Source organism: Coenobita brevimanus, chromosome 51 (assembly GCF_032717465.1).
Source record: "Coenobita brevimanus isolate Jiangsu-jjx chromosome 51, ASM3271746v2, whole genome shotgun sequence".
Lineage (NCBI taxonomy): Eukaryota > Metazoa > Arthropoda > Malacostraca > Decapoda > Coenobitidae > Coenobita > Coenobita brevimanus.
In genome coordinates this window covers 1,588,355-1,606,514 of record NC_137004.1, presented here as the reverse complement: position 1 = coordinate 1,606,514, position 18,160 = coordinate 1,588,355, and the positions used below count along the sequence as shown (strand labels likewise).

The 18,160-nt window shown below is 43.8% G+C and overlaps 1 protein-coding gene across 3 annotated transcripts in view; it reads left to right on the top strand.

Annotated features, from left to right (window-relative positions):
- Elp3 (elongator complex protein 3) overlaps positions 1–18,160 on the top strand; it is a 57,370-nt gene that overhangs the window by 25,599 nt on the left and 13,611 nt on the right. For all 3 annotated transcript variants that reach the window (XR_013897405.1, XM_080272754.1, XM_080272753.1), the window contains exons 7-9: positions 117–334; positions 5,314–5,446; positions 13,596–13,723. Coding sequence is in view for 2 of the 3 variants with exons in the window: in XM_080272754.1 (XP_080128880.1) it covers positions 117–334; positions 5,314–5,446; positions 13,596–13,723 (479 nt within the window). In the remaining variant the exon portion in view is untranslated. The remainder of the gene's footprint in view (positions 1–116; positions 335–5,313; positions 5,447–13,595; positions 13,724–18,160) is intronic.

The window sequence follows — 18,160 nt, the reverse complement described above, 5'->3', positions numbered from 1 at the left end:
CTCCTACCCCTACAATAAATGATTTGGACTTAGGTACTCTGACTCCCCTCCCCCTATTTGTTTTATGAAGAGGAGTTTAAGGAAGATTTACTACATGCACACATATCACTCACCAGGAATTATTTGAGAATCCTGCATTCAGACCTGATGGATTGAAGATCTACCCAACATTGGTAATTAGAGGGACTGGCCTGTATGAACTGTGGAAGACTGGTCGGTACCGATCTTACCCAGCCAACACGTTGATTGAACTGGTGGCTACCATACTCTCCCTCATCCCACCGTGGGTTAGAGTCTACCGGGTGCAGAGAGATATACCCATGCCTTTGGTCAGGTCAGTGGTGGTTGCTCTAGTACCTGTTAGAGTGTTAGTGTTATGGTTAGATCTGTGTGGTGAAGCTAGGATTCTGGGTCCATGGAGGATGAGTGAATGCATGTCTGGCCCATTTTTCTGGGAATGCTCTTGGTAATTTTTCTCCTGTTGCCTCTTTCCTAGCCTTCTGGACCCTACCTCATCTCATCCTTAGGTGGGAAAAAGAGGTCAGGGTGATGATGATGGTAATTTATATCAGCTCCTGAGAGCTTTCTGATGACCTGAATTTAGGATAATTAAACATTGATTTTCCTGGCGACTTATTTTTCATATTTTTTTCTTATCTTGCACTTCTTATTAGCTAAGAAATTAAATGCTGTTGTTGCTTAAGCTTGGTCTATCTTGTTGAACAGACCCATTTACCACAGGTAAGCAGTTGCTTATATGGGGCTTCTGTGGGCCCATCTTCCAGGTACATAAACTGTACAGAGATCTTACTTCCTCATGTAGTAGAAAGTGCCTCACCAAAGTCAGACCATTATCTTTCCCACAGCAAGGAACAGGGATATATGAGGAGGTTTGGTTCCCAGGTGATCACCACAGCTACTCCATCCAATATGCACAGCTCCACTGTGTGTAGGTCCTTATCAGTGCCCGAGTGAATTAGTAACAGGCAAATGCAAAAAAGAGGTAGTAGAAATTTTTTTATATAAATTTGAAAGTGTTCACTGAATTAACAAACTGTTTTGCAATAGTCAGAGTAATTGTTCCATACAGAAAGTTTTGTGCAACACATATGTGTTGTTGAAACAGGTGGTGTGAGTACAGTGTGTGGTTGTAACTTGTCTGTTAAGGAACCATGTGTAATTTAATGAGGCCCAGTGATACCTCCTTTTAATAATTACTGATTTATCACCATGTTACTGATTGGATGATTGTTTAAAATGGTTAGCTGTAAAGCCGAATATATTGTATGTCCCAGCTACCCGTGTATTTCCAGCCTGCCCTAAAAGGCAGCAAAAGGGAGTGGGAACCAGAACGTCTCCCTTGTTTCCCTTAAACACAGAGCAATTTCAAGTAATCTTTCAGTTTGTGGCTGTCAGTACTTGAACGGAAAATGATGATAACATGTGTAGCTTTCAGTGGCCTGAAATGAGAATGGCTAAGTGGATGTGTACTGCTTTCCTGAATGTCAGAACTGCCAGTTAAGAGGCCAGCTAGAAATTTAATGCATACAGACAGATTGAGGTGTGTTTGAATATGAGAAGTTCATGGAATGTGAGTTTGAAGGGTAGAACACAAGAAGGTAGACTTACTAAGACCTTGGATGAGGTCTGCAGCATGACTTCAGGGTTAAGGGATTGAACTAAGATAATGCTGATGCATACAAGCATGTCGAAAATTTTTGGTAATGAACAAATTTATGAGTCTCAGTGAGCAAGTATTACTGAAATACAAATTTAAGGAAGAGTTGCAAAAATGTAGGAATAAGTGTGGGGGAGGGAGAGAAGTGAAGTTGTTTGAGCTGAGAGTGGACGAGTACTAATAAATGAAAGTGAAATAAGCAGCAGATGGAGAGATCATTTTGAAAAGCTGGTGAATAGGAGTGAGAGCAGAGTGGTGGTAAACATGATTGGTTTAGGTTGTGTACAGAGAAGGATTGTGGTGCCTAAGAATATGGCTTTGATAGATGAAGAATGTTTTGACATGTTTGAAGAATGAAAAGGCAGTAGGTAATAGTGAGATACATGCAGATACGATAAAACATAGTGTGGATATTGCAGTGAAATGTTTAATATGCTAGAAAGCTTGGATGAGTGAAGTTCTACTGGTTGAATGGAAGTAAACGGGATGAATCTGAGTGCAAAATACTGACATGAGTCAGCTAAGTGTTGTAGCTGCAGTATATGAAAGAATTATTCTAGAAAAAGTAAGAAATGTATCAGAATGGTGAATGGTGAGCAAGATGCTGTAGGAGTGGTAAGGGATATGTGGATTAGATAATTGTAGAAAACCGGTAGTGGTGAAGGCATGTGGAAAGAAATATAAGGAGTTGATAGCACCATTAGTGGTAGGTGGGGGCGCTTGCCATCCACTCACTTGATGTTGTCCTACTCTTGGGTGCCTGCCCTTTTCTCTCTTCCTTCCTTCTTTCCTTCCTTCCTCCTCTGTCTCTCATTCCTTCATTCTTTCCTCTTCCTTCTGTTTATGGATGACTCTATACTGAATGACAGTCCAAATGATTTCCTGTAATCCAGGAAATCATTTACTACGCTGGGTGGTAACCACATAACCAATTTATGGCCTCTGGTGGTTTAATGGGTGATTGAGGCACTCCAATTGGATTGAGTTAGTGCAGGTTCATATCCAAGGGGTGGTTGGGATTTGTTGCTCATGTAATGCCACTTAGGGATGAGTGAGGCTGGTCACTCTTACCTTTAATGCCAGGACCAACTTGCCCAGCCCAGGGCATCCATGCTACTCATGGGGCAACACTGGATTAGAAAATGGATTGATGGATAGCACCATTTTTGGATCTGTGAGAAGAGCTGTCATTCACACTGGAGAAGCTCAAAAGGCAAAGTATTACCAAAATCAGGTTGATTTATGCAGTTGTAAGAAAAAGAAAAAAAGAAAGAAAAAAAAAAAAGCTGGTTTTGGTTATGAATAATTTAGTTGTTTGGAAAAATGTGACTCCTAAGCCAACTTTTGTATCCAATGCCCAACAAGCTTCTGATTTCGTGCTTCACAACAAAAGATATCTCTCGTACAATATTAATTGGACAGTAGTTCTTTCAGCGAGGAATTCTCGGTCAGATTCCAATCACAGTTCACCAGAGGTCATGAGCATATGTAATTTAATCCATTGGGCATTAATAAAGTTAAATGTTATATCAGAGACCATAATAAAACATTTTGCTCATTTAATCCATTTAATTTATCACATTTGCCAGATGTGTATGAATATGCAGCAGACTTTATTTGTAAAGTACTAAATAGATACTTCATTGATGATAACTTTGTGCAGGCTTAGAAATGTGCCTTGTTTCCGTCCCTACGCAAGAAACTCGATTTTGATGCTGAGAGCACGTTATAACGATCATCCTTCTCAGATTTGTCATTTTTGTCTAAGATTATTGAGCAGGCTATACTCAATCAACTTTACCACTACTTGAACAGTTAGAGTTGGTCCTTCTGTTCAGTTGGCATAAAGGAAATATCACTCAACAGAAACTGCATTGGCAAAGATTCACAGTGACTTGGTGATAAACACCTGTTGTGGAATGCCCTCTCTCTTGGTTCTGTGAGATTTGTCAATGGCCTTTGATATAATAGATCATGAACTGTTGCTGGATTATCTTATGGCACCTGCAATGGTGCCCTTTTACTCCTAAAGTCTGACCTGTCTGACAAATCTCAGTGTGGTACAGTAGTAGTAGTTGTTCCCTAGGCAGTCTGGCCAAACAGCTCTGAGTTCCTATGGAAGGCCGTGACCGAGACCGGGCTTTCCCACAGAGCTCTCAAGGAGTGCATGTTGTGTTGTTGCCATAGGTGATTGTGTGCAATGCAGTCTTCCATAATGTGCTTAATAGTATGGGTTGCTGTGTTACATCCTGGACAGGCATCAGCAGTGCAGTCATCCAGCCTCTTCTGATAACTTAAGAGGACTGGATGATGCCCACATCTCAGCCTGGCCAGGTGGACCCTGTCCTCACGGGGTAGATAGGATTCAGAAGGGTGGATATCAGGAGGCTGTGCATGTAGCTGTGTGTTGTCTGTGAGTGAATGGAGTGGCAAGTGATTTGAGTATGGATATGCTTCTGGAAGCTGGTTTGAGGTGGGTGAGGGGGGAGAGATGACAGTATTTGTGTATGATATCATGTACTGGGTGTCGTTTTGATGTTCCTTAGTGTCTTTGAATGTGCCGCCATGTAGTGTAGTGGATGTTGTGGGTTTGTGGAGGCTGCAGTGATAATCTGGGTGCCTCTCATGTCTAGATGATCCTTGACTTTGAGGACTTTGGTTTCTTGATGTAGGTGGTTTGTGGGTGTAGTAGCTGTGCAGCCTGTGATTATTTTTAGGACCTTGTTCTGTATGGTCTGTAGAGTGTTGTAGTGTGTTTTAGTGAGGTCAGGAGTCCAAGCAGGCCTTGCATAATTCATCACTGAACGTATATATTGTTTGTATACTGTGGTGGTGGTTTCTTTGTTGCGTCCAAATGTTGTATGGGCAAGTGACCTAATGGCATTGAATTTTGGTGTTAATTTATCTTTAATGTTTGTGATGTGTTGTTTAAATGACATTGATGTAATGTATGTTACACCAAGGAGTTTGTGTGTGTGTGTGTGTGTGTGTGTGTGTGTGTGTGTGGTATGGGAGTGTTTATGGTGAGGTGTGGAATGTGACTGTGTTCTGCTGTCCAGTTTGTGAGAAGGGGCTATTTTGAGCCTGTTTGTGGTGAACCATTTGTGTAGTATGTTGAGGTAAGGTTGGAGGATGTGTGTGGCTGTGTTTGCGTTTTGGTGTGTACATGTAAGTGTTATGTCGTCTGCATAGGAAGCTATATGTATCTGTGGTATGTGGGGTGTGGGTATGTCATGCATGTATAGGTTAATGAGTGTAGTGGACAAAACAGATCTTTGAGGGACACCATTTGTGAAGTTACTGATGTTCAGCGACTGACTGGCGAATGTTACATGTGCACATCATACAGCGAGGGATCGACTGAATAGCCTATATGACCTACGAAATGATGGACCATTTCACCAAATGAATATCAGAATAGTTTACCAGGTTACATTAAGAATAGGTATGTTAAATGCTCATTATTTGTCATGTACAATTATGATTCTACTAACAGTCTGAGCTGGTAGTTAAAAAATTATCCAACAAGATACTGTGTAGTACTGTATAATCTTTGGATTGACAGACTGTATAGCCATTTAACTCTTGTTAATTATATCATACTGTTTAATTAAATATTTATTGAAAATTGGCAGCTCTGGTGTAGATCATGGGAACCTGCGAGAACTGGCCTTGGCCAGGATGCGTGACCTTGGGACAGAATGTAGGGATGTACGAACCAGAGAGGTTGGGATACAAGAGATACATAACAAAGTTCGTCCCTATGAGGTAAGCTATCATTTGTACAGTACTGCATTTGGATTTATGTAAAATACCTAGATTTGGAGAAAGCATATGACAGAGTGGATAGACAAGGATTGTGGAAAGTATTAAGAATATATGGATTAGATGGGAAGTTGTTGAATGGTGTGAAGAGTATGTATGAGAGTGGTAATGCTGCAGTGCTTGTGGGTAGTGAACTGAGTGAGTTTTTCTATTTGAAGGTTGGGTTGAAACAGCGATGTGTCATGTCTCCATGGTTGTTCGGTCTGTATATGGATGGGGTTATAAAAGAAATATAAGGTAGGGCAGTGGATGTTGGAGTGGCCCTAATGAGAGAGGGCAGTGTTTGGAAGCTCCCTGTACTGTTGTTTGCTGATGATACTGTGTTGTTAAGTGAAGACGAAGAGGAACTGCAAGGCTTGGTGGATGAGTTTGGAAGAGTGTGTAAGAAACGGAATCTAAAGGTGAATGTAGGGAAGAGTAAAGTTATGGTCTTTGAAAGAGGTGAAATTGGTGAATGTACAGTGAGGTTGGATGATGAGGAAATGGAAAATGTGAGTACTGTACATTTAAGTACTTGGGTAGTGTGATGAGTAAGGATGGAAGTTTGGAGGGTGAAGCTCTTTAAAGGGTACAACAGGGAAGAAAGGTTGTTGGTTCCTTGAAGGCAGTGATAAGAAACAGGAGAGTGAGCATGGAAGTGCAAAAGTTATTACATGACAGTACTGTATTGTGATACCAACTCTAACGTATGGAAGTGAAGCTTGGACGTTGTTGGAGGGACACAAGTCAAGAGTGAGAGCAGTGGAAATGAGTTATTTGAGAGGAGCCTGTGGAGTCACATGGAGAGACAGACTGACAAATTAGGAAGTGAAGGGGCATTGTGGTGTGGATGTGGATGTAATAGGAAGCATTAGGAGAAACACTGAGGTGGTTTGGCCATGTGGAGAGGATGGAGAGTGAGAGACTGATGAGGAGAGTGTACGTGAGTGAGGTGGAGGGGGAGAGAGGGAGGGGAAGGCCAAGGTTGAGATGGAGGGATGGAGGGGAGAGGTATATGAGAGAGGGAGGTGTGAATTGGGAGCAGGGCAATGAAATGGCGAGGGACAGGGTCACTTGGAGGCAATTTGTTTGTGGCCACTCCGTTTTAGGGATTAAAGAGTCTGGCAATAGATAGATAGATAGACCTAGTAGTGTCAAACAATAACAGGTTAGTGGTAGCCTGATTATCCAAGGAATATGGTATGATGGGGTGCCCGAATACAGTAAACTCCCGATTATCTGTCTCAGCACTACCGGACATACAACATTATTCTGCGTAGCTAATGGTTGAATTAAAATGGTATATGGTGGAAAGCATAAAATCCTTGACACTACATGGCATGAAGGACTCTTTTTTTCTTGCGAAAAGTACATTATTATCCTGCATGAGACAGTTGTTGTCATCAAACACCTAGCCACAATCACAATAAAAGAAAAAAAAAATACACAAAAAGAATGGGGTTATACTGTACATGTACTGTAATATGAATGGGGTGGAGTGTTGAGGGATGGAGGGAGGGAGAATTTACGGTTGGTGGACCTAGTCACTCATGGGGTGTTTGGTGGTGGGTAGAGAGGAGATGTGCAGTGGTTGCGAGTAAAAGAGTTTTGATTGGCTAAGGCGGGGGAGGGAGAATTCGAATACAGTTTTCACTGGCTGGCAGCAGGAAGGTAGATGTTCTTGTATTCTCCATTGTATTCCTTTGCCACTATAGTGCCGATATTGAAATGAACCCATGCTACACTCTGTGTCCCTTCCAAAGCATTATTATTATTAACCCCTAAAGTACAGTAATTCCTCTTCTTTCCGGACGCCCACTTTTCAGACATCCCCACTTACCGGACATAATCGTCCCGGGATCCAATATTCCCAAAATGGTCCGAAAACCGCAAAAAAAAAAAAAAAAAAAAAAAAAAAAAAAAAAAAAACCCGCCCGTAATTTGAACTTGGCGCGTGCGGCGCAGGACAGCTTTGTTGTGGCGCATTGTTCCTCCAACATCCGCTAGAGCGCCCCTGCATCCTCCCCACTTTCCGCCTGTCTCTTGTCGTGAGTGAACGCTCGTCGTCATGGCTGCCCATGTGCTCGCTTTTGTGGTGGTGCCTTACCTGCTGCAGGCATTCCTGCTGCTCTCGTGCCTCTCCTTCATGTGTGTGATGATGGCCCCGCCGCCTGAGAAGAGGAAGAGAGTGGTATTGACTCTGGAGAAGAAGTGGGAGATATTGGAGAAAGTAGATGCGGGATAGTCTTCTTCACGCATCCTCCGTGAGTTCAACCTGGCCCAATCTATTTTGTTTGATATTAAGAGATCCCGAGACACTCGTGCAGTACACGACTGACTTCTCGTCGAAAAGCAAACGCAACGTGGAGAGGAAGATGATGTTTACTCCCAAGTTGGCTGATGTCAACCGCTCCACGTTGATTTGGTATCGACAGCAACGTGCTGCTGGTGTGATGGTACTTGGTACGGAGCTGAAGGCTGCTGCTGAGAAGTTTGCAAGGCTTCACAACGCCCTAAACTTCAAGGCATCCGAGGGTTGGCTCTTCGCGTTTAAGTTACAGCATGGCCTTACCAGCCGTAAGTCTCATGGCGAAACTTTGGACACTAATGAGGATGGAGTAGAGGAGTTTCCGCACAAGGTGAAGGGCTTGATCGACAGGGAGGGCCTCACTCTTGGTCAAGTCTACAACGCTGACAAAACTGGTTTATTCTATCGCTCTTTGCCTACGAACACTCTAGCCGAGGAGACGGAGAAGCGTGTACCTGGCCGCAAGCTCTCCAAGCAATGGCTATCTGCTTTGTGTTGTGCCAATGCTGACGGCATGCACCGGCTTAAGCTTGTTATTGTTGGCCGTGCAAAGCAGCCTCCGTGTCTTCGTGGGGTGATGGATGTCCTTCCTGTCGTCTGGTACCATTCCTTGAAGGCATGGTTCACAGCCTACATCTTCAAAGACTGGTTCCATCGCCATTTTGTCAAGGAGGTCATACATTACCAGATGGAGAAACTGGGAATCCCACGCGACCAGGTAAAGGCCCTCCTTCTCCTCGACAATGCACCTGCCAACCCATGCAACAAGGACTTGGTGGCTGAGAATGGCCGCATTAGGTGCATGTTTCTGCCACCTAATACTACTGCTCTCATCCAACCAATGGACCAAGGAGTGATCATGGCAACGAAGCGCCTATACCGACGGAAGTTCCTGGACGAGGTGATGGTTGTTCTCGAGGACGAGGACGAGCGCAGGGAGGGACGGGACACGCGAGGCCAGTGGACTTTGGAAAACCTTCGCCACTACAACATCAAGTCTGCCATTTACAACTGGGCCAGTGCATGGAAGGAAATCCTTGTCAAGACTCTAGAAAATGGTTGGTCTCGTCTGCTTCTCGGAACGGATGCGGAGTACGATTTCCTAGGTTTCGACGTGGATGACTTCCATGCACGTCTACGTGCGCTCGGTGACGATGTTGATGTGGACAAAGTATGTGAGTGGTTGGATGACAACGAGGGCGATCCTGGGTATCAGACCCTGTCTGATATCGGGATTGTATCTTCAGTTGCAGGTGTCAGTACCCAGCTTGATGATTCCGACGAGGACGGCAACGATGATGCGGACTCCTCTCAGCATGACACAACTCCAGCCATCCCCAAGCTGAGCACACTCCGGGAACACCTAGAGGTCGTTCTGGACTACCTGGAACACCCGGACTGCGACAGGGAAATGGGGCCCTTGGGACTTGTGGAGGAAGTGCGTGCTTTCAGGCAGCGCATCATAAATCATCAGAATCGTCGTTCCTTGCGTCAATCAACGATTGACAGCTTTTTCAGGCCCGTGACCCCCGCTGTGCCCAGCCCTGGCTCCACTCTGTTGCCTCCCCAAGACAGGCCCTCATGCTCCGAGCCACAGCCCAGAACATCAGCCACGGTGGAGTCACCGCTCGACGTGAGTTTGCGTCTATCTTCCAAGTCGTCTGCAGTGGGTATGCCATCAGCACGACCCAGCAACGCACCCCTTGGTCACCTGCCAGCGAAACTCTCGGACTCTGACAGTGAATAGATGCCAAGAACTTCTCCACTAGACCACACGGAAATTTAGTGTTGTGCAGTGAAAGAAAAACAGTGCATACAGTATTGTAAAGAAAGTAGAAATTTAAGTGAAAAGACAAAATTTTTGGACTAAATTTAACATAAATAAACTTGTTATTTGTTTTGAAATTGGTTTTATGAGTGGAAAGACTTAAAGTGCAGAGTGCAACACTTATTAAGTTACAATGGAGCATAAGTAAGACAAGAGTGCGCAGTGTGAAGAGAATGGACTTCTGAGTGCGAATGACTAAGTTAAGTGCAAGACTTCATGAGCAGTGTACTGCAAGTGCTTCAGTAAATCCTTCTTACTGTCAGAGTCTGAGACGAGGCGGTTATTCATCGAGATGGCCATGGACTTGCTGTAAGTAGGGAGAATGTTTCATACTGTACTGTACTGTATTTTCCATACTATACTTACCTCAAACACCTCATTTCACTCTTTTATGTCCCTTATTGGTGTGAATATGTAGTGTCTCAGATGCTATGCATGTGCAGTAGGGAGGTGTTTTTCTGAGTTAGGCTAGTTTAGGGTCCATAACTACCAGTCCAGGAGCCAGGGACTTGTACGTACCCAGAATGTTTAATATTGTATGAACCTACCTCAAAAACCTCATTTTATGGTTCTTTTGCATTTATTTCAGTCTTTTATGTCCCTTATTGGTGTGATTTGGATCTTAAATAGGTGCTATGCCTGTCCAGAGGGAGTTGTATAGGTTTTTTTCTGAGTTAGGGTCCACAAATACAAGTCCAGAAGGCTGGTGCCCACTGTCCGGACAGGACCACTTTCCGGACATGCCTGTGGCTCTATTACATCAGATAGTGGAGGGATTACTGTAATAAGCTCATCGATCGAGTTTTTTGGGCAATTTATTAAAAGGACGAGCAACATCGATCGTGAAACATCCACAAAAAACTGGCGGCAGCTGGCTCCACCCCAGCTGTGACTTAGATGGCTTCTAACCAATCAGAACTAAGTGTTGGACACACCGGAGGGGAGGAGCCTGTGGAGTCACATGGAGAGACAGGCTGACGAATAAGGATATAAAGGAGCGTTGTGGTGTGGATGTGGATGTGATAGGAAGCGTTATGAGGAACACACTTAGGTGGTTTGGCCATGTGGAGAGGATGGAGGGTGAAAGGCTGACGAAGAGAGTGTATGTGAGTGAGGTGGAGGGGGGAAGAGGGAGGGGGAGGCTGAGGATGAGATGGAGGGATGGGGTGGAGAGGTATATGAGAGAGGGGGGTGTGAGCTGGGAGCAGGGCAGTGAAATGGCGGGGGACAGGGCGACTTGGAGACGATTTGTTTGTGGCCACCCCAAACGGGATTGAGGCGTCTGGCAATAGATAGATAGATAGATATATATATATGGAACTAAGACAGAGCCCTAGGGTACTCCACGAGTCACATTTCTTTGTTGTGAAAACTTGTCTCTTATAACTGTTCTCATTTGCCTTCCTATAAGATTCTCTCCCATCCACTTCAGTAGGTTCCCATGCACCTCTCCATAGGTCTTCAGCTTCCACAGCAGTCTCTTATAGTGCACCCTGTCAGATGCTTTCTTGAGATCAAGATTGACACAATCTGCCCATCCCTCTCTCTCTTGTTTAACTGTAGAAACTTAATAGGTTGGTAATGCAAGATCTCCCTTCCCTAAAACCAAATTGTTTTGGTGTTATCATTTTCTTCTAAATACTTTGTCCATCTTTTTCTAATAATTTTCTCGTTCTCACAAATTTTGCATACAGCACTGGTAAGTGATACAGGTCTATATTAAGTGGATCATCTCCATCTTCTCCCTTGAAGACTGGCACAGTATTTGCTCTTTGCCAGTCTTTAGGTAACTGTCCATTTTCCAGAGAGCTCTTGAGAATCACATAAACCAGCCACACTAATTGGTCAGCACATTCCTTCAGGATCCATCCAGCCACACCATCTGGTCCCATTGCTTTCATCACATCCAAGTCCCTCATCAGCTGTAGCACATCATTCATGTCAACTGCAATTCCTGCCATTCCCGTCATCCTGGGTTCCATTTCAGGTTCCCCAAATTCCTCATCCAACACATAGACTGACTGCAGCCTGTTTGCTCATTATTTCGCACAATTCTTCTTCTCTTTCGTAAGTTTCGTCTCCATCCCTCAATCGTATTATACTTAACTTTCATTTTACCAATTACAAACCTATAAAATAGTTTAGGCTCTTTCTTATAATTAGTTACAATATCTTTTTCATATTTCCTTTCTAACTTTCTCTGTACCCTTACGTATTCATTTCTTACCTTCCTGTACTCCTCCCAAGCCCTTTCACTATGCCTTCTTCTCACTTTTTGCCATGCACTTTTTCTTGCCTCATGTGCCATTCTACACCTATTGTTAAACCATTCTTTCTTCCTTTCCACTGCTGTGGAGAATTTTGGGACATATTTATTAACTCTTGCTATATGTACTGTCAGAAACTCATATATCTGATGAACATTTATGATACATTCATTTTTCCCCAGTCTGCATTTTGGATACAGTTCCTCAGGGAAGCAAAGTCTGCCCTCCCATAATTGTACCTGTTTTCTGTGTGTGTGTGTGTGTGTGTGTGTGTGTGTGTGTGTGGTACAGCTGAAGGCAAATTACATAAGAGACAACCTTGGTAGCATTTTCTGTATGTATTTACCTACCTGGTTGTGATTTATGGGAAAGGACCTATACTTGTACTGTCCTATCTCCATAACTACTAATGTCCAGCCTGGTTTTGAAATCATGAATATCTTTGGCATTTATCACCTCTTTATCCAGGTTATTCCATGCTTCAGTAGTTCTGTAATGGAAGCTGTATTTCTTGATGTCTCTCCTGCATGTTGTCCTTTTCAACTTGTTTCCGTGACCCCTTGTTTTTTTGTCACTCAAAAACAGGTCTTCCCTATCAAGCTTCTCCATTCCCTTGGATACTCTGTACACATTAATCAGATCTCCCCTTATCCTTGTTTTTTTTAAGGTTGGGAGATTTTGTCTCAACAGTCTTTTCTCGTATGGTAATTCTTTCAAGCCAGGTACCATCTTTGTTGCTGCTCTGTGTATCCTTTCAGTCCTTCTTATATCCTTCTTTTTATGTGGTGACCATACCACTGCTGCATATTCCAGCCTCGGGCAAATCATTGATACAAACAGCTTTTTCATCATCTCTTCGTCCAGATAAGTAAACGGAACTCTTATGTTTCTCTAAAGGCTATACTGTACGTATCTCTGGTGATCTTGATTGTGATTTTCTGGCAAAAGGTTGTCTGAAAACAGCACCCCTTAATCATTATTTTCTTTAATTTTACTAATCCATTCGTTCCCCATTCTGTGTTTTCCTGTTTGTCTCTTTGTACTCATACCAAAATCCATTACTTTACACTTCATCACATTAAACTGCATTTCCCACCTTTGACTCCAGTCAGATATCTTATCAAGGTCCATTTGTGTGTGTGTGTGTGTGTGTGTGTGTGTGTGTGTGTGTGTGTGTGTGTGTGTGTGTGTGTGTGTGTGTGTGTGTGTTAACTTGGCAAGGAGAATTATTGCAGTCAGATCATGCACAAGAGGAGGATCTTCTGTACAGTACTTAATATAAATTTCATTTCATGTCATGAAAACTTCCCTGCAGAATACTTTGGCATAATCAGATCTTGGCTATACCAGTAAACAAAGTGGCTATAGATTATTTATTCCCAACTTGCATAAGAACGTGTGTGGTTTTGCCAGTTGTCAGAATATTTCGAGTGTGGCTGGCAGACTCCGGCTGTGTATGATTAATGGGACATGGAGTGCCAGATGCTACCACTGCACAAAATTTCAAGGTGGAATGTTAGATGCAATTTGGAGTCCATTGGTAGAAGGTTTAATTTTCTGTGGATGTAAAACTTCATCCAGAGGTCGGGCATTGTTAAAGTGAATTTTTTCATTTTTAACGTTAAATAATAATTCTCACTACATCCTTCCCATTTTATGCCTCCATCTGGATTTTATCATCATCAACAATACTGTCATCTTATAAACCAGGTGGAGCTAATTCGCCGTGATTATACTGCAAATGGAGGTTGGGAGACGTTCCTGTCCTATGAAGATCCCGAGCAGGACATCCTGGTGGGACTTTTGCGGCTCAGAAAGTGTTCCAATCAGGCATTCAGGTAAGAAACATAAACAATAGCCATTCAACATTTGGGTTATGTTGGTGGTTTGATGTTTTATTGTACCTGTATACTTTTGTCAATATTGGATATTTATTATTTTTTGTTATAGGTGGGGGCACATCCACTTCATCTCTGTCCATGTCTCCTCCTTCATCCACCCCTGCTGGCAAGTCCAAGTCTTGCAGGAGAGCAGCCACATTTTCTGTCTCCTGAAAATATCGTGTGATCCGGGTTTGTCTCAGCTCCTTTATGTTTCTGTTGTGGATGGCCATCATGTGAGACTTCAGATTAGTCAAGGTTGATAGGATGTTGCTAGCCTCAGGCATAATCTTGGTGTATGCATCGAAGGTGGTTGCCATGTCGGTTATGGTGTACAGGGTCTGGGACAATTTCTGCGTACTCATCTTGCCCTCTGCAGTATGCTCTGGCCTTTCGTTCTCCTGTATACTAGAGTTCATTTCTTCCTCTATTATGTCTACCACACCTGAGTCTAGGTCATAGTGTGTCAAGTGTTGTCATACAGTCATTTCGTCCACCTCTGATGTGTCTTGACTTGTGTTTCTTTTAGCTTCCACAGCAGCCGCCCGAGTGTCGTCTGCCCTCTGCCGCTCACCTTCCACAGTCAGGTGAAGGAAAAGTTTCTTAAAGTCACCCATGTGCTATAGTGGCTGGGGTAACTTTGTTCTAGCATTCAACCATGATATCCACAGCATTTTATATGTTGAAATCCTTCCAAAACTGACCTACTGTCTTGGCGGGTCGAGAATCGGCAGGTGGTGGCGGAGGTGTGAGTGTGCTAGGAGACTGGTCTGACCTTGAGGACTGTCCCGGTGTGGGCTCCTCTGGACTACGTGGTGACTGTTCTGACCTGGGGGACATTGCTGCTGGTGTAGCCTGTGGGCTGCTGAGAAGGTCCTGAGGCTGCGGGTGTGTGGTGTGGGTCTTCCCTGCTGTCAGAATCTTCCTCTTGTTCCTGAATCTGGCACAGAATTGTGTGATCACTTGTCTCTTTCCTGAGTCTGTCATGCACCTTAGAATAGAACATGTTCTTAACGTTGGCAGTGATCTCTTGGTCTAGGCGTTGGAGTTGTGAAGTTGTGTTGGGTGGTAAGAATACAACATGGATGTCAGGGTAATGGTCGACAAGATATTTGGCATGTGCTTTCATTATCCATAAAAAGGACAACCTTAAATGCCAGATTCATTTTCCTGCAGTGCTTCTGTGCATCGGGAACAAAATACTGGTCGGACCACTTGCGTGACAGACTCCCCACCATGTAGCCACGCAGTGTGAACTCCCAGTAAACGTCGAGTTTTTTCATGTTGCAGTGTCTGTAGGGCTGAGGTTTATGGAATTTGTGGATGATTAGAGGCTTCATCTTGTGTTAGCCAGAAGCGTTGCAGGTGAGTAAGACACTCAACCTTTCTTTATTCATTTTCGTGCCGATTGCCTGCCTCTGTCCCTTCGTCAGGTATGTGTATCTCTCCGACCACTTTAGGAACATGCCGGTCTCATCGTAATTATAGACCTGGTGCCATGAATACCTGCCCATCTCGACAATCTTGTATGCCACCTCTGGAAACCTAGCAACTGCATCAACATCAGCAGAGGCCGCCTCACCGTGGTAAGCCACCCTCCTCACCTCGCACCTTTTTCTAAACCTGAAGAGCCACCCTGACGAAGCTCTGAACGTGGGTGGCAGGTTTATATTCTTCTTCCTGCAAACTGCAGCATATATCCTTAGTGCCTTGTCCCTGATGGCCCTGGCAGAGATGCTCACACCCATCCGGCTCTGGTTGTCGAGCCAGCGGACAAGGTATCCTTCTGTTATAACCATGACACATCTTACCACAAACGACCCCACAATCAGTGTCTTGTTGGACGGGAAGAACTTGGTCCGGATCGCAACCTTTGGACAGTTATTAGCATAAACACACATGCATAACAGCACCCTAAAATCAACTATAAACAGAAGAAATAATTTGATGTTTCATATTTTTCTAAGGCAACACTTAAACAGTGCACCCTTAAGGGTATGATGTACAGTGACATTATAAGTACAGTAACCAAACACACATGCATAACAGCACCCAAAAATCATCTGTACACAGAAGAAATAATTTGATGTTTAATGTTTTTCTAAGGCAACACATAAACAGTACATCCTTAAGGGTATAATGTACAGTGACTTTATAAGTACAGTAACCAAACACACATGCATAACAGCACCCTAAAATCAACTGTACGCAGAGGAAATATTTTCATGTTTAATTTTTTTTCTAAGGCAACACAAACAGTACACCCTTAAGGGTATAATGTACAGTAACTTTATAAGCCCAGTAACCAGCATTGAGGACAATGAAAAGAGAAGCAGGAGAGGAGTGTTGGTGGGACCTGAAGGAAATGGCAAGAGACAAATATTGATGGTGAGAGTTTATTGAGGCCCTATGCATCGTGTGGGGTGCCACAGGAAATGATTGATTTTCTTGATTGACTGTATAATCCATCCCTGAACTGTTCTGACTAAGTCTTGATTGGTTAATGTTGGTTACCTCTAAAAACTTACCCCTTTAGGTGAATACTGATACAGTAAAAACTAGTGGCAGAAATAAAGGTTGAGCAAAAACAACACAGACACATTTACTTTATTGTTATTTAACATGCACTCACCTGCTTTTTGAGAGTTTCCCTGTTCATTCTGAGGGTCCTTATGATGCTCAGAGACCCTGTCAGACAACGTATTTCAGGGGCTGTTAACCTCTTCTGAATGAGGTGCAAAATCCTTGCCTTGTCGGCAGCTGAATACTGGCGATGTTTCTGGCCAACCCTGTACACCTGCTTTTCCTTAGGCTGCTGCGATGGCACTGCACCATCCCCCTCATCTCGTTGCTCTGCGTGCTGTACTTCACTGGTGCGCTGGATCTCAAACGTCCAGGTGTGGGTCGGGAAGCCATGAGCCACGAGGCGAGGACAGTACAGTGGGGCACCAATTTTCGCGCCTAATTGGGTCCAAAAATAATGCGCGAAAGTGGAATTAGCGAAAGTTGGGGCATTGTCTTTATGGCAAAAAGGCTAATTGGTTCCCGGTTATCCTAAAGTAACATCAGATTTTCATTTTCACTTGCAATACAGTACATCAAATCACTATTGTACATTGCATTGTGAGATACAAACAATAAAAACTCAACTATCCTCCTTTTCATTTCATTATTATACTGCCGTTTCTTCACTCCAACACGATACTCTCATTTAGCCTTGGCCTTTCCTCCCGACTTTGAATGTCCCGGCCACTTTTTATCACCACCACTGCCTCCCAGCCCTCCCCCCACACCACCAGGCTCTCCCCCCACACCACCAGGCCCTTTCCCCACACTACCAGGTATAGTAGTGGCCATTGAACCGTGAGAATCCAACACAATGGAGCTAGCACGCTCGTACACAATGGCGGGAATGGGTGGACAGAGTGTTGACATGACGTCATTCAAGATGGCGGTGGGTTGCGGGCGGGCGGTGCAGGAAATTCAAAGTTCAAAATATTGTCCCAAACCCAAAATTTGTGCGCGAAAATCGATTTTTTTCAAGCGAAAGTGGAAGTTAGGGAATATTTGGTGCATGCCGCGAAAGTGGATTCCGCGAATCCTGCTGTAGCGAAAGTTGGTGCCCCACTGTACAAACAAAACAAACGGCCTGTGGGTCTGTAGTACCGTCACTGTATCAGTAGAGGGCATGGTGGTCGCAAGATGGCTGCCAACAATTGAACATCAGTATGCGCCATCGGCAGCCAGCTGGGAGCAGCGTAATGTAGGAAAATCAGCAAATTGTGAGACAACTGGGAAACTTTTTTCTTGTGCAAAAAACGAGGCTTTGAAGTAAAATGCGTTGAAATACGAGGAGTTACTCTACATTCACACTGTCAGAGTCCTGGCTGAGATCACTGTCCAGTGTCATACATATCTCTCTTGTACAAGTATAGTTAGTTCACTGGGAAAGGATGGACTCGTAAACCTTGAGTGGCAGCTGTCTAAGGAGATGAAAAACTCCAAACTCAAACCTGAGGTTATAGGTAGGGTTGGCCACAGTAAGGGAATATAGCCTTTATAAACTTGCCCAGAGCAACTTGTTGGTGGCACACAGTTGGTGCTGAAGCTATGTGGCACTCAGTATCGCTGGTATCTGCCATCAGCAGTGAAAAAAAAAAATAGCTTACACATACAGTATATTACTGTTTTCAGACAGTAAACATATTCTTTTCATACTGAATTGGCAAAATGGAGAAGGTGGTGTACATGAGGGATCCCCCAGTCTTCTAAATTTCCCTTGTTGTGGATCTGGTCATTCACTTCACCTATAACCCATACACTCACTTATCATTTCAGAACACACCCCCTGCACATGTTAGGTGATGTAACAGAACTTTCATGTTTTCCTGGGAT